Source organism: Lactuca saligna, chromosome 7, assembly GCF_052625555.1.
Source record: "Lactuca saligna cultivar CGN05327 chromosome 7, ASM5262555v1, whole genome shotgun sequence".
In the NCBI taxonomy this organism is placed as follows: domain Eukaryota; kingdom Viridiplantae; phylum Streptophyta; class Magnoliopsida; order Asterales; family Asteraceae; genus Lactuca; species Lactuca saligna.
In genome coordinates, this window is record NC_136423.1 from 182,317,945 (window position 1) to 182,340,784 (window position 22,840).

Genomic DNA, 22,840 nt, shown 5'->3' on the forward strand with positions numbered 1-22,840 from the left:
TAAAGTTTGGTGTATGAATAAAATGATGGATACAAACAGTTGTTTCTTTCTTGGATTTCCGAACTATCCGAACAAAAATAAATGACGATTGCACCTTGTCTAAATATTAGTAACGAAAACCCAAATAGTCGCAACATAATTAAATAATAATCCAAGTAAAACAAACAAAAATAGTTAAAGGATAAATACTTTGAAACGAGCTCTTTACTACATCCATATTCATTCAAATACACCAACGAAAATTACACATTTGCTAGCTTTTAATGAAATTTCTGTTTTTTTATCGTGCTACATTCATTCAAATTCATTCCACTTCATAAAGTTGGTGTAAAAAAATGTGAGTCTAAATTGTAAGTTAATAAATATAAGAGTATTTTTGAATATCTATAGAAGTTAGAAAGTCCATAATAAAATTAGTCCTCATTAAAATGACACATCTAAAATTCATCCCTCAAACAAACCATATATATCTTGATACATTCCATGATCGATATCACTTGCCACAAATTCATGAACCTCCCCCTCAACCTCAATCAAGCTCGACCCTCGCCTTGTCTCTAAATTTCTATCCGAAAGTTGTTTTCTCAATTTATGTACGCGTTCTTGTTCTTCTTCAGTGTCTGCAAACACGTGACTTGCTAGCTTATACCGCTCACCAGACCATGGCTCCAACGCCACTATCTGCTTAAAAGCCAATTCCCTGCGCTTAAAATCTTTATGGATTCTACAAGCCGCAAGCAACGCACCCCAAATAACCACATTTGGCTCTTCCACCATTGTAGATATGACCTCTTCCGCCTCATCTAGCCTACCCGCACGCCCCAAAAGATCAACCATGCACCCGTAATGGTGAACCGATGGTGTAATATTATATAAACTTGTCATTTGGTTGAAATATGATTGACCCAAGTCTACATATCCCCCATGAGAACATGCGGTGAGTATGGCTACAAATATAACTCCATTCGGTTGTATTCCATTATCAACCATTTCATCAAAAAGTTGGAAGCATTTGTGAGCCAACCCGTGTTTCGCAAACCCTGAAATCATAACTCCATACGCCACAACGTCTTTTGACGACATGTTTTTGAAGACTTCATAAGCAAAATCAATACATCCGCACCCCGCATACATGTCAACAATCGACGTTCCAAGATTAACGCTAATATCCCCCCACGTCCGGTTGATATAACCATGTATCCATCGACCCTGATCAAGTGCTCCCGAACGCCCGCATGCAGAAAGCGCGCTCACAAGACTCGACTCGTTCATTGGAATCTTACACGCTACCATTTCTTGAAAGACGGCTAACGCGTTCTCGTGCATACCGTTTCGGGTGTACCCTGTTATCATTGCGCTCCAAGTTGCAGAATTTCTTGTAGACATTTTATCGAACAGTTGGCGGGCGAACTTAATTTCTCCCAGGTTCATGTAGCTGGTGATCATGGAATTCTTTGCGGACACGTTTTCGTCGGGGAACTGGGCAAGAACGCGTTCAGACGACTCGGTGTCACCTGAATTCGCGTACATTTTTATCATCGAGCTGTGGATATAAGTGTCGGGTTTTATTCCATCTTTGATGATTCGCGCATGTAGTTGTTTACCTTCCGAAAGGGCTTTTAAGTGGGAACAAGCTTTTAGAACATAAGTGTATGTGTGGTTGTCGGGTGTTAGGGTTTCCTCTAAGAGTTTTTTGTAAAATAAAAGTGATTCATGCTGGCGATTAACTAACGTTAAGCATCTGATAATCATGTTGTAGGCATATACATCTGGAAAACGGACTTTCTCAAACAGAGACAAAGCGTCATTGATTTCGCCACATGCAGAATATGATTCGATTAACCTCGTTGTATTAATCTTACGTTTGATCAATCCTGACACCACAAACTGGGTGTGTAATTGCTTGGTTTCTTTAACGTTGTTGCACATTTGCAACAACGTGACAGGCACTGTTACACATGTTGTCATACTATTTATTCTCTTTAGTCTTTCTAAGGGGAAATTTATTTTAGTATTTGAAGTATTGCTATTCGTTCACAGCCATATAAACATTATCCAAGAAACAAAAAGATGAAAGATCGTTTTATATATAGGAAAGTAGGACCACACATATATAGCATGATTGATTACAGAGATGCATTCGTTGTAAAAAAAATACCAAATTTTCTTAGTGGGTAAAGGAAGATATTAATTAATTATACAAAAACAAAAAAAGAATCTCCTTCGTGGGCTATCTAATATTGATGATACAACATTAAAGAATAACTCAAAACAAACTTACAGGAATTTGGCAACATGAATGAGGAATCTTGATTCTTGATCCTTCAAAACCACCGGAAGAATAAGATAAGAAAAGTTGCAGTTAGTGAGAGTAGTAAGGATGGATTGCGGATGATGTGGCTGTTGTTGGTATCGGCTCCTACACCATTCCTTGCTGTTCCTGGTGCTAAAGCAGGGCAGATAAGGCCTACTTTGTCATCGCGACACAAGCTAGCAAAAAGGCCAGGTGGATAGCCGCCATACAGATTGATGTAGCTGAACATTGTTGAAGAACACTCGTTCTCTAAGTCGTTTAAGTCTGCTGCATAAGGACATGCGAAGTCTTTGAAAGCTTGACAACAGAGATCAGCAGGGTAGCGTGGTCCTTTGCAACGACTGGTGATGATTGTGTAATTCATGAACTCAAAGTTTACAGGACAAGCTGCAAGTAAAAGTAAGACCAATCGATTTAATCAAAGTCAAATTCAATATATCAAGAGCATGGATTTGAATCGAAATTGAGCTAAGTCGAGTTCAAAATCTCGTGCTGCAAAACCCTAGCTTATAGATCAACCCGAATCATTCAACCTCATTCTCCAATTTTGAGAATCGAATTAAACCAGATAATTTGGTGATTAAAACAATGAAAACGAGAGAAAACAACTAGAAGTAAGAACAAGCTGATGAGTTCAAATAGATTATGCAGGATAAAAGAGCATACGTTTCTTGGCCTGGAGAAGGTTTCTTCCAATTGAAGCTAAATCAGAGGAGAATACACCATCTGTACACAGAAAACAAGCGACGAAGAAGGGGTTAAAAGTGAAGATCAGACGTAAAACCACTAAATCACAATGAAAATCGGAATTAAAGAAACAAACCTGAAACGGAGACCGGAGAAGAGAAACAAGTAGAGATGCAGAAGAGCAGAAGAAGAAGTGAGATCGAAATCTTCATGTTTAAAGATGCTCCAATTGAAGTCCCGCAAAACGATTGATATTATGATTGTTAGTCTTCTTCTACTTCAACTACGAGAGAGAGAGAGAGAGAGAAGAGAGAGAGAGAGAGAGAGAGAGAGAGAGAGAGGACAGGAAAGGAGGAATTTGAGAAAGACAGCGAAGCACAGTCAGATCCAGGAAATGGACATGGTAGCCAGTAGTGTTTCACGCGGTGTTGCGGAAGGACTTTTTCAATTCGGCACAAAATTTAATTAATTCTAACTAAAATATGTCTCATTTTGTCGATTTTTAGACGGATTATACATAGATAATTGCAAATAATTGCAAATAATTATATTAACAACCCTGCAGTTTCAACGGCATGACATTCAAATTTGACGGGAAATCAAGAAAAATAAAGTAAAAGGAAGCCATTTGATGAAGATATCAATCAACATAAAAGGAGGCAACATGCAGATCACAAACATGAACCGTTACAACTAGCTTGCAATCATATCCCGAGCAAACTAGATGTCTATTTTAATGTTTTGGTTTGGCACCAAGATACACATCACTAGCATTGTCACAATAGACAATGGTAGTGATGGAGATACATTGATAGAGTTTAACGCATCAAGTTTTGCACCCAACTTACTTCGGCAACCACATTAGCAACCTCACTGTATTCAACCCCGACGCTAGATCTAGATATGGTTTCATGCCTATTCGATGACCAGTGAAGCAAATTTGGGCCAAGAAATAAAAAAATAGCCCGATGTGGATCACTTGGTATTTAAGCAACGTGTCCGGTTAACATCAGAGTATACAATAAGACGCCGCATGAGAGAGACAACGAGTTGCAGTTTGAAGTGTGTAGTGTCTTAAATGTATTGTAGGATCTTCTTTAAAGCGGTAATGTGGGACTCACTAGGATCGTTCATGTAGAGGCATATTCGTTGAATTGCATAAGTGATGTCAGGACCGATGAATGTGAGGTACATCAGAACACCACATAGGCTTTTGTATAATGTCATGTCAACAATAAGGGAGATATGACCGATTTTGTTGAGGTATTAGCCAGAGTGCATGTAGGTTTGCAATTAAACATATGGGCACTGAAGTGAATTAAGAGCATTGATTTGACATGCGGAATTAAATTAACACAAAGAACATGGTGATTTGGGTGGTAAAAGATGTATTCGATCATAGTAAATGAGTACAAAAAAGGAACTAGTCTAGAACTTCATAAATATCTCACTCAATAGTCATTATAAACTACATCTCTTAAGCACACCTCTACAAATTGTATGCAACCCACTATATAAAGAGGTGTTTACATCTATGTCTCTCTCTCTCTCTATCACTCTTTTTCTCTCACTATCTCTCTGTAACATCTCAAAAATCATGACAAAATTTTTTTGTTTTTAATCATGTTACTTATAAAACAGTTTACTAAAAAACATCATTGTTATCATATCAATCCATAATCCAATAAGTCAAAAGTCATAAAACATGTCGTGGAATAATAATAATATCAGAGTACAATCCCAAGAACATCAAAGTGCGAAAATCATGAGTGCGATGCGTTGCTACTGTGATAGCTCATTTCCCTTCGAAGAGGAAGTACCTGAAACCAAAACTGAAAATCGTAAGCATAAAGCTTAGTGAGTTCCCCCATCATACCACATACCGTACAATAACATATATAGTCAGGCATATCTGGGTGCCGGCTTCCCATTCGGTCTATTTCAACCGGATAGTTGCCTAGCATATCTGGGTGCTGACCTCCCTTTCGGTCTATTTCAACCGGATAACTACCTAACATATCTCGGTGCTGGCCTCCCCTTCGGTCTATTTCAACCGGATAACTACCTAGCAAATCTGGGTGCTAGCCTCTCATTCGATCTATTTCAACTGGATATCAGGGACTATTTCACCCCTACCACTACCACATAGAATCATAGCATACTGGCACATAGAACATAACAGATAGTGGCATACCAAACAATTATCACACAGATAATCATCTAACTACAAGCTCCTACTAGTGGGCCGACATTGTGGCCTTAGACCCACTTCTACTGGAAGGTAACTCACCTCGTAAAGTTGTGTGTCAAATCTCACAGTAAGTAATCTCTGTTAGCTGCTCTGATGACTCCATACTATCATAATCACAATAACACTCAATCAGAATCTATAGCACTACTTAGGGTAAAATGACCATTTTACCCCCTTGGCCTAATTTGAACCATTCATAAGGCCCAATTCTAACTTAATAAACCAGCTCACATATTGCCCATTAAAGGCTCCCTAGGGGCCCACTAATGGCCTAATTTTATGAATTGGACCGTATTCCCCAAATAGGCCCATTACAAGTCCAAAAGTTCTTAGTCCAATAATAATTTTAAAAGACCCAACATGGCCCAATGCTCTACTCCAGATTCCCAGGCCCAAAACTATACTCTACAGTAAGCCACATGGCCCAATAGTCCAGGATCAGTCCCCTAAGGCCCAAAAAGCCCAACGTAGCCACTCTGCATGCGTACACGCAACGTACTTGGCATGTACACCTAGCGTACACTGGCCTTGACCGCAAACAGGAAGTTGACCCAGTACGTGCAGTGTACCAGGGTGTACACTTAGCGTACTGGCCAACTTTCTTGGGACTTCATTTGTGACTTAATCCATTAAGTCCTCATGTCCAAAATGTTGATCCATGTCCTTTAAGACCTCCTAATCCATAAAGTCACAAACTTTATGTGCTTGCATGCATGGTTGAGGGTCAAAACATGATTTTGGTCCTTCAACAAGCTTTATAATCATCAAACACTTGCATGGTTGTGGCTTAATCATCAAGGTCCGATTTTTATGACTCTTAGTGCCTCTAAGAGCCCAAAAGGAGAACTCTTATGGTCTGAAATCGTCAAGATGCAAGAAGCCTCAACAATGGCATCCAAAAGTGGCATAAAACACCTCAACATCAAATCTAAGTATGCAATGATCAAGTTTGAAGCTTGATACCTCAAATAAGTCAGAAATGGTGCTAATCTTCTAGATCTACAAGCTCCTTTTGAATCCTTGCTCCTTCTCCAACCTCCTTTTTATCTAAAACATCAAAATCACACAAAGAAGCTCTCAAATGGCAAAAATACGCAAAAGTAGGTTATGGTTTTCGAGGTAGCTGCTTAAGGGTGATAGGAAGGCTGGTCCAAGGACATAAGGTCCTTTAAATAGGGATCAAACCCTAAAATTTAGGGTTTAGGACCTGCGTGTGTACGTTGCGTGTACCCTTTGGGACGCTAGGTGTACGTGCATGGCCTCCCCGCCTAATTCTCTTGAGGACGTTGAGTGTACCTGGCATGGTACGCCCCACGTAATGGCCTTCTCAGCCCAATTCTTGAAGCCCAACTATCCTTTCCCAAACCAAAACAACCCATTATTCAATAAGATAAATAATATTAATACCTGATAAATCTCGAATGTTACAAATCTCCCCCACTTGAATTAGACTTCTTCCTCGAAGTTCGTTGTTCCTGCTGAAAATAACTCGGCGTAGTGCTCCCTCATCTCATATTCTGGCTCCCATGTCCATTCCGAACTCTTGCGGTGCTGCCACTGCACTTTCACCAGCTCTACTTCCTTGTTCCTCAGCGCCTTCATCTTCCTATCTAGAATGGCTATCGGTCACTCGATGTAGTTCAGACTGTCATCCACCTTAATATCCCCGAGAGGCACTACTGCAGAGTCATCCACCAAGCACTTCCACAGCTGGGAGATGTGAAAAGTACTGTGAATCTGGCTAAGCTCGGCTGGTAGATCCAGCCTATATGCCACCTTACCCACCCGGGTTGCAACCTTAAAGGCACCGATGTACCTGGGGCCCAACTTTTCTCTCTTCCTGAATCGGATGACACATTTCCAAGGTGACACCTTAAGGAGGACTATATCCCCGACCTAGAATTCTAGGTCCGAACGACGCTTGTTGGTATAACTTTTCTGCTGACTCTGAGCAGTTTGAAGCCTGATCCGAACCTGCTGAATCCTCTCCGTCGTCTTGAGTACCACTTTGGTACTCCCCATGACTCTGTGCCTAACCTCACCCCAACATATAAGGGTCCTGCACTTCCTCCCGTACAACATCTCGAAGGGAGGACGATCAATACTCCAGTGGTAGCTATTGTTGTAGGAAAAAACTCTGCCAATGGAAGGTAGGTATCCCAGCTACCACCAAAGTCTATAACACAAGCCCACAACATGTCCTATAATTTCTGAATGGTCTGCTCGCTTTGTCCATCCGTCTACGGGTGAAAAGCAATGCTAAAGTGCAGACGAGTACCCAACTCGTCATGAAATTTCTTCTAGAATCTGGAAGTGAACCACACGTCTCTGTCAGAAATCACGGAAACTGGCACTCAATGTCGGGCTACTACCTCTCGGATGTAGATATCGGCCAGCTTCTTGGCCGAGATGCTCTCCTGGATCGGTATGAAATGGGCACTCTTGGTTAACCGATCCACGATGACCCAAATCGAATCCACTCCTCGTGCAGTCCTGGGAAGCTTTGTGATGAAATCCATAGTAATATATTCCCATTTCCACATTGGGATATCCAACGGTTGTGATATATGCATATTTAGACATATATTTTGTATAGAATATTAATACTTTTTGACTATTTTAAAGCAATTAATGAACAAAAGGTACTTAATTATGTCTAAATTGTATTTTCAGCCTAAAAAAAGTGCTCGAAAGCAAAAGGAAGTGAGAATAGCAATCGGGAGCTCAGGAAGTAAACAAAGAAGAAAAGTGTCAAAAATCCTGAAGGACTCGGCGAGTCAATGCCTAACTCGAAGAGTCATGTTGAACCTTCACGAAGCAATATAAATCCTCGTCGTACATGGATTTTTAATCAACGACTCGGCGAGTTAGTCCCTGGAATCGACGAATCAACCCTATTTCCAGAAATCTATAAATAAGGACTTTGAGATCGGCACCCGATTCTTCTCTGGAACCCTTGGAGGCTAAGTTGTGATTGAAGGTTCTGCTGGAGCGTGGGAAACTGAAGAATCAAACCTACATTCGATTTTGAGGAGAATCAAGGCAAAACAAATTTACTCTTTACTTAATCTCTTGTTAAAACTATGTGTGAACCAATTGATTTTGTTTTTGAGGTAGTTTCTACTATAATTTTTTTATTCTTTATTATTTTTTTTTTAAATCGCCAAATCAAATCAACCATGCCATAAAAATCAAACCATATTAACAAATTAGTCTACCTTAAACAGAATCTAAAAGTTTTATCTCATAATTACAACAGAAACTAAATCAAAAACAAAATCAATTGGTTCACACATAGTTTTAACAAGATATTAAGTAAAGAGTAATTTTTTGCCTTGATTCTCCTCAAAACGAATGTACGGCTGATTCTTTAGTTTCCCATGCTCCAGCAGAACCTTCAATCATATCTTAGCCTCCAAGGGTTCCATAAAAGAACCGGGTGTCGATCTCAAAGTCCCTATTTATAGATTTCTGGAAACAAGTTCGATTCGTCGAGTCCAGGGACTGACTTGCCGAGTCCTTCATTAATAATTTGTGTGCGGCAAGGACTTCTATTGCTTCGTGAAGGTTCAACATGACTCGTCGAGTCAGGCATTGACTCACCGAGTCTTTCAGGATTTTTGACACTTTTCTTCATTATTTACTTCCCGAGCTCCCGATTGCTATTCCCGCTTCCATTTGCTTCCGAGCACTTCTTTTAGGCTGAAAATACAATATAGACATAGTTAAGTACCTTTTATTCATTAATTGCAATAAAATAGTCAAAAAGTATTAATATTATATACAAAATATATGACTAAATATGCACATATCAAAATACCTCACACTTGACTTTTGCTTGCTCCCAAGCAAAACTGAATTTTAACATATTGGCATCACATAAATAATTCCAATCAAACCCAGTCATTATGCCAAGACCACAACGCATGGATTTGTGTCTAAAATTTTTCCTAAGGACCCCCTTTAATTCTAAATACTCACAATCCTCATAAACACTCACACACTTCTTTTGAACAACGCTCATTTTATGCATCCCTCCGAATCCATCCGCAAAAAACTTCCTAACCTCAAGGTATTTTTGGTTGAACAACCCAAGCATACATAATCTAGCAATTACAACTTTTCAATACCACAATGGAGCTCTTTAGAATTCTTCACTTCTTTGATTTTTGGTATCTTCAACTTTTTGAATTTTTTCATAACTTTGATCTTTTGATCTTCATACTATGACTGCTCCAAAATTCTTACAACTTTTTCTTGTAATTCTCTCTCTTTTTTAACATGTAACTCACTTTTTTTCACTCAAAACCAACATGCTTAAGTAGTGGCAGTCAACTTCAAACTTTATTGGTTAAAGATATTAGTTTTTCTGGATACATTTCTAGTACACGATGCTAAACATATTGCATCCCTCAAACTAAGCAATGTTGTGTTTTTGTCCCATGATTTCACTAGAATAAAGGATGCTACAAATGCACTATAACGTATATTGGCTCAACTAAGCATTTGAATCATCATAAAATTATCAAACATAATACTAGCATGAAATCCTAATTGCTTTTACCAAATTTTCTAAATAAATCCCTAGCAATTTTATGCAAAAAAATTTAAATTTTTTACTAATATAACCAACCCCCTACCCCACACTTAATTCATGCAATGTCCTCATTGAATGCTATACATGATAAAAAAAAAAAAAAAAAAAAAAAAAAAAAAAAAAAACTTAAAAGTAAAGAGGGAATCGGAACTAACTTCCCTGGGATAGCAGTCTCAAGGTTGATCTTCTTCATGAAAAAGCTTTATCTTCAATTGACTTTAGACATGGGAATAGCTCATCCATGCCTTGTGCGTCAAATCTCGTGTGGTAAAGCTCCAAATATAGACGGAAAAAGTCTCGAGAATCTTCAGGAATTAATCTTCAAAGAATATGAGTAATGCTCGTACCAAATATGGTTAAATTGTAAACTTGAATATGGAATATTGAGTGACTCGTCGAGTCAATATGATAACTCGTCGAGTAGACGAGTAGTAGCGTATCTAGCAGAAAATTCGTGAAATTGCACAGGGACTCGTCGAGTCTAGGGTGTACACTCGACGAGTACAACACTGAGTGGAAAAAAAATTCTTCTACCTCGAATCCGTTTCTGAGGTGTTTGGAAATGACAAATTAGTATTCCTCCTTCAGTTTTCTTCAGTAAATAACACTATTTAACCCCTTTTCACTACCGGGCTCGATCTTAAACTCAAAACTCCACATTTTCGTCTAGACTCGACTATTCGCATTACTCTCTCTCTCTCTATCTATCTATCTATCTATCTATCTCTTTCTCTTTCTCTCTCTAATCCCTTGCATGCATACCCTTACTCTAATTCTGAAAAGAACCAACAACAAACACATGTAATAAAAAAAATAATTAAAATCCTAATTAATCCTACTCACTAATAGTTCAAACAAACTAACAAACCAAACAAATAAAAATTGTTTTAAACACAAAATCAACAAATAAAAAGGATATATCTCAGTCTTCATCTTTTTCCTCTTCATCATCTTCTCTCACCCCACTCCCCTCGGCTTCACTCCTTCGCGCGTTTATCCGCTCTTCCCAAGTAGGCACGTAAGGAAATTCGCCCCCATCTACATGTTGGATGTTAAAATGATTAAACATTTGAACAAATGGCCGGTTGTTAAAATTTAAGCCTCTCCCCAAATCGTCTTGGTAATTTCTTGCCTCTATGTTATACCATTCTACTGGTACCTCATCATCAACCGGAATCATCGGTGGGTCATCATGCGCTTGAGCATGTCTTGGCCTAACTCTCCTACCCGGTACTCGGGTCCCACCACCTCATCCTCATTCAGTATAACATAATGGCCCCTCCATAATCTTCAATAATCCTTGCTCTCCTATAAAGAATGACATTGGATTCAACCCACGCTCACATGTATCACTTCATGGAATTTATCTGGAATGATCGTGAGACGGTAATATCATATAAGTCTTCAAACCTAGAGATATGAGTTGTTAACTATGAGTTGGTTATACATTGATTGTACGAAAACGCATTGGTAACTTGATGTTATAAAACGTGCCTTTGTGTACAATTCAACAAGTAGTAGAACAAGCATATGAGTCGAAGTTTATCTGTTCCTTCTTGGATTAGAAGCGATATCTAGGCCCCTCGATGATTTTGTTTTGACCTATGTACCAGGCCCGGTTAGAACTAAATTGATGTGTTCGATTAAGTTCTATGTCAACCAAATCGGAAATCGGAAACAAACTGGACAATAAGCAAGACATTGTTCCATGTATTTGTCCGGCAGATATTTAGAACAGAGGATTATATGATCACTTATCTTAAATGGCGTATCATCATCATCTCAGTTCCGCGAGATCTTGAAAGAGCTACGATTGATGATCAGTTCCTGAAGTCATTCTTGTAGTTATAGTTATTAGACTTATCCAAGTGGGAGACTGTTGGATTAGGTGTCTAAATTCATAAATATTCCTGGAATGTGCTTGACCCGATTAGCATGGTCCATTTGGGTTGCATGGAATTGCAACACTTGGATAGACTAAATGAGAGAAATAACACTTAAGGTTTATTAATATATTAAAAGTTCTAATATATTAATAATAATATTTAACTACTATTGATCAAGAATTAATTTAGAATTGATTGAGTGATCAAAAAGAGACTAATTAAATATATGGGGTTGATTGTGTAAATCATCTATTCTTGTATAGTTGGGCTAATGATCCATGGTTTGTATGGATTATGTTAAAACCTATAATGTGCTCCATGGATAGTCCATGGAGGTTACAAACCCATGGATCATGTAATATGCAAAGCCATGACAATTAGGGTCTACATGGTGTAACCCTAATTGTGTCACAACTATATAAAGACCCCATGTCTAGGAAAATCGGCCACTACAAGCAAGTAATTGAGGGCTAGCCGATTTTGAGGTGTAAGTGTACTTCTCTCAAAGTTATTCTAAGTGTTTTGGTGTTGTGTGAGACATTTGAGGAACCACACTTGGGGTGCTAGGCTCACAAGGTTTTCAAGGAATCCAAGCAACTAAAAGGTATGTTCTTATACTAGCATTTATGTTTTAAAGTTCCCCATGTCATGCTAGTTAAGTTAAGAACCTTGGAAAATCATTTGTGCATGTATCTTAGTAAAACATAGATCCAAGGTTTCTAGGGTTGCATGTACACCTTAGGAGTGTTGGAATGTCCAAAACCCTTCAACAATTGCATTGCATATTTACATCCATCCTTTAAGAATACAACACCCATCCTTTCCAACTTATCAATGTACGACTTCAGTTTCAAAATGTGAGTACACACATAATTTCCATCTTCATTTTTACATGCCAATAGGGGTTGAGTTGTTTTATATCTTTCAACTTGAGTAAAATGTGACATTAGGAGAGTCACAGGAGGAGGACGTTAAAGAATTGAAGAGAGACGATGCCCTGTTCCACCATTTCCTAAGGAAGGGAAGATATTTACATCTTGACTTGAAAGTGGAATACCATCTCTAGAAGAACGAGGAATACAAAATCTATCTTCCTAAGACATCTAAATGTAGGAATAGAGAATTTAAGTTAATCCATAATTATTAACCCATATTTAAATTAAGGCTAGGATTCACATTTTCATTTTGTAATATGAAAAGGGGTGTCATAGTCATATCACAAAACTATTTTAAGTAGGTAGAATCATCTCACCAATTTCAATCACATAAAACTCCTAGATCTTTGATATTTTTTAATCTTATCAATGACATGTTTAATCTTGATTATGCTCTTACTAATTATGACTGGGATGTCGATGATCACAGTTAAGATGTGAATAACCATGCAAACCCCCTCAAACACCCTCGATCAATTTGTAATCTCTCATTGAGGTGTCGGTTAACCACACACGCTCCATCAACAATTATAAACAGGAGTTGTTTTATCATTTCATCTTTATAGTCCCAAATTAGCGTGTCGGTTAATCACACATGCTCCACTAATGACTTATAAAGAAATGATGTGTGTTTTCATGGACTAGCATATAATTTCACATTTTTCCTAAAGTAACTACAACTTGATTTTAAAAGAAGGTTCTAGTACTTTATATCATTATACTTGTAATGAGATTATAAGGTGTTTCTTTATAGCATAACCTCGTGAATGAGACATATTATTGATTCAAATGACTTTTCCTATACATATAGTAATTAATCTTATAATACATATATAAGGGTGTATTTTTAATAAAAATTAAAATACAAGGTTTAAAATTAATTATCTGAATTAATCGACCATTTATTTAATCATTTAAACATTTAAAATCAATTATTTACCCAAGTAATTAATTAATCATTTAGACCATTTATGGATTTAATGTTTATCTTTTAATGAATCATTTAATTAAATTATTATTAATTGATCCATAAGGACAATATTAATTTATCTTATAATTAATTATTATCTTATCTAAGATTATCTTCTAATGTTTAGGGTTTTATTTAATCATCTAAGACAACCAAAACTTGGATTTTGGCTGAATCAAAATAGATAAATACCAAATAACAACCACATATATCTTATTAGGCAAAAAATTCCAAAAAAATCTGGATCTGAGCTGAGTTCAAGTCGTGACAAATGCACTGTCATGTTGCGAAGACAGTTTTTGCAAAAAAAAAAATGTTCGATTCAACAAATGTGCTTTCAGTGTTAGATGCACCAAGAAGATTTGATAGCACTAATAGGTTTATTAGGTTACAACAATATGCACAATACGGAAAACACTTAACAATTAAATGGGTGTAACACTAAAAAATCACAATAATTTAAATTTTTCAAAATCAACCATTCATTATCGTTGTTTACAAAAATAGTCATTGTTTCAAAAGTATTATTTCCAACTTAGAGTTTTCCCCAAGATCCAGTGACAAAATAGGAAAATGTGTACGATCACGCCTTTGCTTTTCCACAATCCTCTAAAGTACCTAAAACAATAAACTAAAAACTGTAAGCCAAAGCTTAGTGAGTTCCCCCAAAGTACTAGCACACATACACACGCACACACATATATAACAACATATACTGGGTCCACAACTAGAAAGACTAAAACACCCCCGAGCCCTCAGTATTAGTCTGACATGTCATTTGGGCCCTCAACTCATATCTGGAATGCTCCCAAGCCCTTAGTATGAGTCTGTCTTGCCATTCGAGCCCTCAGCTCATATATGGAATGCTCACTGTTTTGTTGGCTACAACATAAAGCAGTACCACCTCAAGCCAACCCACTATGTCGATATATGTAACAGCTAAAGATAAACACACAAACTAGCATAATACTATCCTAACCAGGAAAAAAAATCTAGTGTGCCGACATTGGTTCCTTCGATCCATGGGTATAGTGAGGAAGACCCACCTCATAGTGTGAATGTAGTCTGAATAAATACTTGCTCTGACAACTAACTCAACCCGACTCCTAAATATCATAACATTTCCAATTAAATTAATAACACTTTCCCCAAAATACCCTTGGTTAAAATTGGTCAAAATCAACAAGTCAATTGAGTCAACTCAGGGCTCGTACGCGGGGCGTACTAATGGTCCAGGACGCCAGGGCGTAATCTACCTATGCACAGCGTACCAGTTGGTACACCCAGCGTACGCAACAATTATCTATCTTAATCTATTAAGAGCTTATTACTTTGACTTAATATGTCTAAATGCAGATCCAAGGCTAACATACCACTAACAGTCATAAAGCTTCCAACTTATGACTTTGCCTGCCCAATAAGTGCTTAATACACAAAATACCAACTTCTTAACACCTTCTAGAGCATGCATGGGGAAAAACTAAGCATCAACACCACATTTTAGGTCTAAAAGGACAACTTATTCAATTAAGAGCATGCCATGCTCAAGAATCATTATAGTTGGGACCAAAAAAGCCCTAAATGAAGAAATGGCTAGATCTACGAGATATGATGATCAAGCAATGAGCTTTTTACCTTGTGGAGGTTGCTAGCAAGTGGAGAATCCCAGATCCAAGCTTCACCTAAGCTCTAAAGTCCTTCTACCAACTCCTTCTTCAAGAACATCACCAAAGCACATAAATGAACTCTTCTCACTTAGGGTTTGCTAGAGGGACATTTTCTCAGGTGGAAGCTGATGAGGAAATGAGAAATGAGGTGATAATGATGCTTATATATGGACCAAACCCTAAAAATTAGGGTTTGAGGATTTATCACGTACACTGTGCATATCTGTTGTACACCTAACGTACTAGGGTACGCCCCAGTACGCTCAGCATACACAACGTACGCCCAACGTACTAACTCTTTGGCTAAACTTGACAAAATGCCAATATAGGTCATTCTTACAATCTTTCTCAAGCACAAGGGTCATAATGGAATATTCCTTTATACATAGGGTTAAAATTGAAAATACCTCATCATTGAGATGTTACAGAAGGACACATGCAACCTAAAAGGATCTACGTCTTACACTTTGAAGGCAGCATACTTTGAATAAAAAAAATCTAACATGAACCCCAGAAATTTTGAAATTAAGAATTCAAAGTTACATACCTTAAACTTGTTATAGCAAACAAGTTACTTCAATCATTCCATTGAAAAGCTTGGAAAGCTACCACCAAAATAATGATGCCTCTAATGGCTTACACCCAAACCTTAGAACTAGAAAACAATTGAGGTCGGAGGAGAAGAGGTATTTTTTTTGTTCGGTTCCTTTAGGGAAGTGAGAACCACAAATTTAAATTCCCAAGGGGTCATATTTATAGCTAGGGGTCACAACGAATTTATTTTATTTGAATAATAAAATATTCAGATTTTATATAGGGCTAATGGCAAAAAAACCCTCATATTTTCACAAAATTGACGGATTTTCCCGAAGTTCAAATTTAGGTCCATTTTTGCCTTAACCTTGCATTTAATGTATCGTTTTTGCCAAGTAGTCGGTTTCCCTTTAATCAACCGGTTACCATTTGCTTAGGTGGAAGGCTAATTAACATCGTTTGGAAAAATCTCCAATTTTGTTACATACATTAAACTGTCGCATCTCATCTCCCTCTATAACCCGATCACTCTTCACCTTTTCTCATTTCATCGACTGTATACAAAGAGAAAAAAAAAAGGTTTTCTTGGAGACAATTAGGTTAAAAGTGTTCTTCAACATTTCTTCAAAAGGTAAGGTTTTTACAGGTTGACTGAAATTACATTTAAATTCAACATTTCTTGAAATGTGTTCCTAAAGTTAGTGTGTTGATGCAAGAGGGTGTAATGGCTTCATCAGACGAAGGGTACACTGACCCCTTTGTTGGCATACATGAGCCATTTTTTAGCTTAAGTAAAATGGATTTTGAACTCCACGAAATTTACATGGACCACAAACCAGAGGAAGAATTTGTGTCCTCACTTGATAAATGTAAGGATATCTACCTAGATGTTCTATTAAGTGATGAAAACCTACGAAATTCTAGTATGGCAGATGAAATCAGAGCACAAGTGTACCATGCTACTGATTGGCAGAGTGATGAAGATGAACAAGAGGTATTGAAAAATAACTATAATTCATGACCCAACCATCAAGTGGGACAAGATGGTACCAAAGCTTGGTGAAATCTTTGAATCCCCTGCCCAACTGAAGTTTTGTGTCACCAATTATGTAGTCTCACATGGCTATAGAATATACTTTGAAAACTGTGATAGTAAAAGAATTGTAGCTAGATGTGGAAATAGGAATGAAGAGAATAAATGCCCTTTCAGAATTTATGTTGCATGGATGTACAAAGAAAGATCTTTTCAGATCAAAGCTATGAATGGTGACCATGAATATTCTAGGCAGTTTAAGTTTGGATCCATTGTGTCCCCTGAATGGATTGGAAGACATTATGTGACTGATTGCAAATAAGCCAAAGATGAAACTTCAGGAAATGATTGATGACATCAGACAAAGGTATAAGTGTGTGGTACCTATAGGACAAGTTAGAAGGGCAAGAAAATGGGCCAAAATTCTAATAGAAGGTAAACTCACTGAGCATTATGCAAGGATATGGGATTATGCCTATGAATTGTTAAGGTCAAACCCGGGGTCCACATGTCAAGTTGGTGTAACAGCCAATCTAGACGGAAAGAATTATTTTCACAAGTTTTACATTTGTTTCAAAGCACTAAGTGTTAGCTGGAAAAGAGGATGTAGGAGAGTAATTAGGCTTGATGGGTGTTTTCTAAAGGGGCAGGTGAATGGTGAACTGCTAACAGCCATTGGTAGAGATGTCAACAACCAGGTTTATCCAATTGCATGGGCTATTATTGATGTGGAAAATAAGTCCAACTGGACTTGGTTCCTTGAGCTACTTAGTAGAGATCTAGACCTTATTGATGGAAGGGGCTTGGTAGTTATATCAAATCAACATAAAGTAAGTTTCTATATAACATATTAATCCTTTTCAAATTACTTATAAATACTTACATGTATGCTGGTTTTTGTATAGGGTTTGTTGCAATCTGTAAAAGATATATTGCCACATGTGGAGCACAGGCAATGTGCGCGACACATATATGCAAAATTTAGAAAAGCTTACACTGGGTTGGAGTTCAAGAAGCTGTTTTGGGCTACAACTATGAGCTGTGTGGAAGGTGATTTCAAGAGATATATGGACAAAATTAAAAAGCTCAATAGTGGTGCATATGAGCATTTGATGTCCAAAGAACCCCAAATATGGTGTAGAGCTTACATGAGTATAGGGTATGCATGTGAGGCAGTGGAGAATGGTATATCAGAGTGCTTCAACTCCATCATTGTGGATGCTAGGAAAAAACCATTGATCACAATGCTTGAAGACATAAGGATATACATCATGGATAGGTTTGCTCACATGATTGAAGAAAGCACTAAATGGAATACCCGTATATGTCCAGCAGTGTTAAAAAAGATGAAGCTTTTTGGGAAGAACATGAGGTAACACTTTAACATGTAACTTTTGTTTTAATTTCATTAGGTAACATTTTAACATGTAACTTGTGGATGTAGGTTTTGGTTAATAATTCATAGTCAACAACATGTGTTTGAAGCAAGGAGAGGATGTGATAGCTACATGGTGGATTTGGATGGAAGGCATTGTACCTACATGTTATGGGATACGGCTGGGATCCCATGTGTTCATGTCATTGCAACCATCAACTATATCCATCAAACAACTGATGAGTATATTGATGACATGTTTTCCAAGGAACAATTCCTTAAGTGTTACTCTGCTAACATTAGTCTAGTGAATGGTTCAAATCTATGGCCTCAAACTGAATTCATAAAGCCCTTGCCACCAGTGTCAAGGAGAATGCCTGGTAGGCCAAAGGTTAATAGAAGGAGACATGTAACTGAAAACGAGGGAAGAGTACACAGCCCAAGAACTGTAAGGTGTGGTAAGTGCTTTGAGTATGGTCATAACCATAAGGGATGCAAGAATGAAACCAGGGAACCTGTCCCTATGTCACCAAAAAAGAAATGAAGGCCAAGGAAGGAACAATGTGAACCCAGTCAAGCATCATGTGATAGGTCTGAGAGGCAGGAAGCAGTTCCTATGCCACCAAAGAAGAAAGGAAGGCCAAGGAAAAAGGTCCGATCTGACCCAGATCAAGCATCAGGTTTTAAATTTGTTAAAAGCAAAAAGAAGTTGGGGATAAACAGAGGTGGTGGCATTGTGGAAGATAGACTTCTACTTGATGAACATGATGGTTTAGATGGTCATGTTAAAGGTAGGGGATATAAGGAACAAGTGAAAGCTATGTTTGACAAAGAAGATATTGATGATGACAGTTTGGTTGATATGATGTGCACTTTTGAAGCTTCTCTTAGCCAACCAAAGGATAATTATCAGAAAGGTGATGGATTCCAAGATGCAATGGATGCTATTATTCAAAGTATTCTTCATGCTAATGATGACAAAGGTGTTGATGATGTTGAACCTGACTTAACAAAAACACTTGATGAGGTTGAAGATGCAATGGATGCTATTCTTAAAGTTACTGATGAGAAAAGTCAATCTGAGAATGAGGGTAATCCTGAACCTGAATTCACTGAAGAAAGTGCAAGTGATGTTCTCCTAGAGATGGTGATGCTAGATCTAGAAAGTGTAGCAGACCTACTTGGGGCAGGATATAACATGGCTGAAATAGAGAGCATGAGAGATTTTTAAGTTGAATTGAATGATATGCCACCAGTTGAGATGGTTAGTTTGACTTCATCATTTTATAATTGCTAACATTAGTAACCAACATGTTTATATCTTTTATTAACAAGTATTTTTCAAAATTTTGTTAACAAGATGTGAATGAAGTTGAGGATATTCCATATGTTGATGGTGTGATGGAAGGAAATGAAGGTGATGGTCTTATACATGATGGTGTGGAGGAAAATGAGGGTGATGATGTTGATGAAGTAGCATGTGAATGTGATGGTGAGGGTGATGGAAAGGGTGATAGTGTTGGTAAGGATGATGGAGAGGGTGATGGTGATATTGAGGATGAAGGTGATGGTGTTGGTGAGGTGGATGTGACATATATGGAGGGAAATGATGTTGATGATGAAGGGCATGTACCACTTAGAAGGACAAGAAAGCCTTCAGAAAGGATCATCCTGCAAAAGCTGAAGAAACCTTGTTTTGACACAGATGGAAGGGGTTCCATAGCTAGCTATCCAGTAGATTTGGAGTAGTTACCTAGGTATATGGGGGCAAAAGTGGGGATGGTATCATTGGGCAACTGTATAGGTAGCCCTTTTTGGTTATTTTTTGATATACACCCACTACTTGCAGCATACATCAATTTGTTTAGTGTTACATTATAGCTTGCCTTTTTTGGATATTTTTTAGGCTTTTGGGTACATGTTTTGGTATACAAAACGGATGGCTGCTACATGCTAGTAAAACTTATGTAATGGATGCTTTATATTAAGGTTTATAATGGATGCCCCCTATTATGGTAACCATGATGTTTTTATTTTATTTTCTAGTACATGTTAAGCATTAACAATGTACTTTTATTAGTGCAATTCCTTTTATGCAAGTTAGTGCAATTCCATTCATGCAAAGTTTACTTTCATTGTGAATGTAACCAAGGGTATTTTAGTACAATTCCTTTTATTGCAATGTACTTTCATTGTACTTCCATTCATGCAACATATACATGAGATATCAATTAACTACCATTAATAACATTACCGTTAATACCCTTAATACATTAGAAACATGCAACATTCATCCGTATGCAAGTTAGTGCAATTCCATTCATGCAATTCCCTTAATACCATTAGTGCAACATTCACCCGTATGCAAAGTGAGATAGCAATTAACTACCATTAATATCCTTAATACATTAGTGCAATTCCATTCATGCAAAGTTTACTTTCATTATGAATGTAATCAATGGTATTTTAGTACAATTCCTTTTATGCAATGTACTTTCATTGTACTTCCATTCATGCAACATAAAAATGAGATAGCAATTAACTACGATTAATAACATTACCATTAATACCCTTAATACATTACAAACATGTAACATTCATCTGTTCAAAAAAGACATTACAAAGATGTAACAATTCTTGATTGTCCTTAATATATTACTAATACAGGAAAAACCAACAAAACTACATCTTAATAACCACTATTGCTAGCATCAACGATATAACCACTAACAACCCTATGATCACTTCTAACAATCGCTTGATCTCCTCTGTATGACACATCTCCATATTTTGACCTAGTTCTTCATCCGCCCATTTGAAAAAACCACAATTGCCTCCTTCCACCTACAACAAAAAAAATTAGGGTTCTATTACATAAGTTCCTCTTTGGGAAGTTAGAGAAGCCCTAAAATTTTAGGGAGAAATTAGTGCAAAAATAAATAGATTTTTACCTAATAATTAGGGCAGCCCCAAAATTTTCGTCTTGGGTTATCAGGTGTCCGTGAGATTGATACACCACAAACATCACCACAGTCGCATCTTATTACCTTCTCGTTCCTCATTTTTGTACCACCATTAAAGCTTGATTTTGAAGACAAAGTTGTCATTTATCTGTTGTAGTCTGTGACTAACTGTGGGGGTCGAAGGGATCAATTGCACACGAGGATGTCTGTGAATGAGTTATTAAATGATAAATGTCACGTATCTTCCACCTAAGCAAGTGGTAACTGATTGATTAAAGTGAAGTCGGCTACTTGGCAAAAACGACACATTAAATGCAAGTTTAAGGCAAAAATGGACCTAAATTTGAACTTTGGGCAAATCCATCAATTTTGTGCAAATATGAGAGTTTTTATGCCATTAGCCCTTTTATTTATTCGAAACAATTATCCTTATCAGCTTCAGGAACCCTACCCCCCCCCCCCCCCTCAGAAAACCGTTCACCCTATAGAACCCTCTAGAAATTTCTTTTCTTGCTCAACTATGAACAATTACACTACACACTTTACACATTTAATTAATTCTAATTAATCATAAGTTAATTTTAGATTAATTCTGATTAATAATTAATCAATTCTAACTGATGTCATATTAATTTATTAATCATATAAATTAATAATCAACTATTTTAACTATTGATCTCATATTAATTTATTAGTCACATAATAAATTAAAAAATCAACTATCTATTTCCAATTAATATATTAATCATATAATATGTTAACAAATCATTTCCTTATAATTTCCTATTAGTTTATTAATTATATAATAATCTAATAATCATTGTCTCTCTACAATTATCATTCTAATCAAGTTCTACTTATAAGCTTAATCCACAAAATACTTTGTTAATAATTACAAGAGTATATCAATTTAATTATGAATTTAGACATCTTATCCAACACAAACGAAATTCCAAAAAAGTGAGAAGAGGTGACGAATGAGACCAACTATATAATTGAATTTTGGCAAAAGACGAGTGTAGTTTACCAATTTCTTTTATAGTACTGTAGCATCAATATTGTCGAGGAGATCGGTAATTATATTGATTCTTATGTAGTCGTTCATGATGAATCATCATCGTTAAATACTATAAATTCTACAACTCTAAATCATTGCAAAACATACTCTTAATCCGAGTTGAAAGTTAGAAAAATGGTTTAAGTGAATGGTATATAAAATATAATTGTATTTTTATTATTATTCTGGTCATGCAAATGCAAATTCAAATGCAATTATGTGAAACCGATGGTCCAATAATTCACTTAAATGGTTCATTGGACAATGACTTCCACTTAAGTAAAAATATTGGCATTGTGGTTGATACCGTGTAAAGCATATAAAGGTATTTGATATTTTTAAGATGATAAGATCCTTCTAAAAGCCATGGTTGTCTTCCTCTTCCATCAAAGCCCTTTTAACTAGAAAAATAAGGGTCTAACAACGTTTTGGTTACTTTTTTTTTTTTTTTTTGGAGAGAAGCAAACTATTTCATGTTATTGATTTCTAGTTTTTATAACACCAACTAATTCTTAGAGTTTTAACCAATCATTTAAAAATCAAAATTTTTTAGTTGAATCTAGACGGTTCA

At 36.9% G+C, this 22,840-nt stretch overlaps 2 protein-coding genes and 1 pseudogene across 2 annotated transcripts; 1 reads left to right on the plus strand and 2 right to left on the minus strand.

The window, feature by feature from the left end:
• Nucleotides 1–338: 338 nt before the first annotated feature.
• LOC145004710 (pentatricopeptide repeat-containing protein At5g66520 pseudogene) lies at nt 339–2,096 on the minus strand (annotated as a pseudogene).
• Nucleotides 2,060–3,359, minus strand: LOC145004711 (GPI-anchored protein LLG1-like). Its single transcript, XM_078963689.1, has 3 exons — nt 3,138–3,359; nt 2,981–3,040; nt 2,060–2,701 (listed from the first exon to the last, which is right to left on the minus strand). Exons 1-3 carry the CDS (start codon nt 3,211–3,213, stop codon nt 2,325–2,327), a joined length of 513 nt encoding a protein of 170 aa, XP_078819815.1. The 5' UTR covers nt 3,214–3,359; the 3' UTR covers nt 2,060–2,324.
• Nucleotides 3,360–17,203: 13,844 nt separating this feature from the next.
• On the plus strand, nt 17,204–18,793 carry LOC145007522 (uncharacterized). Its single transcript, XM_078966439.1, has 3 exons — nt 17,204–17,680; nt 17,780–18,246; nt 18,319–18,793. Exons 1-3 carry the CDS (start codon nt 17,204–17,206, stop codon nt 18,791–18,793), a joined length of 1,419 nt encoding a protein of 472 aa, XP_078822565.1.
• The last annotated feature ends 4,047 nt before the right edge of the window (nt 18,794–22,840 follow it).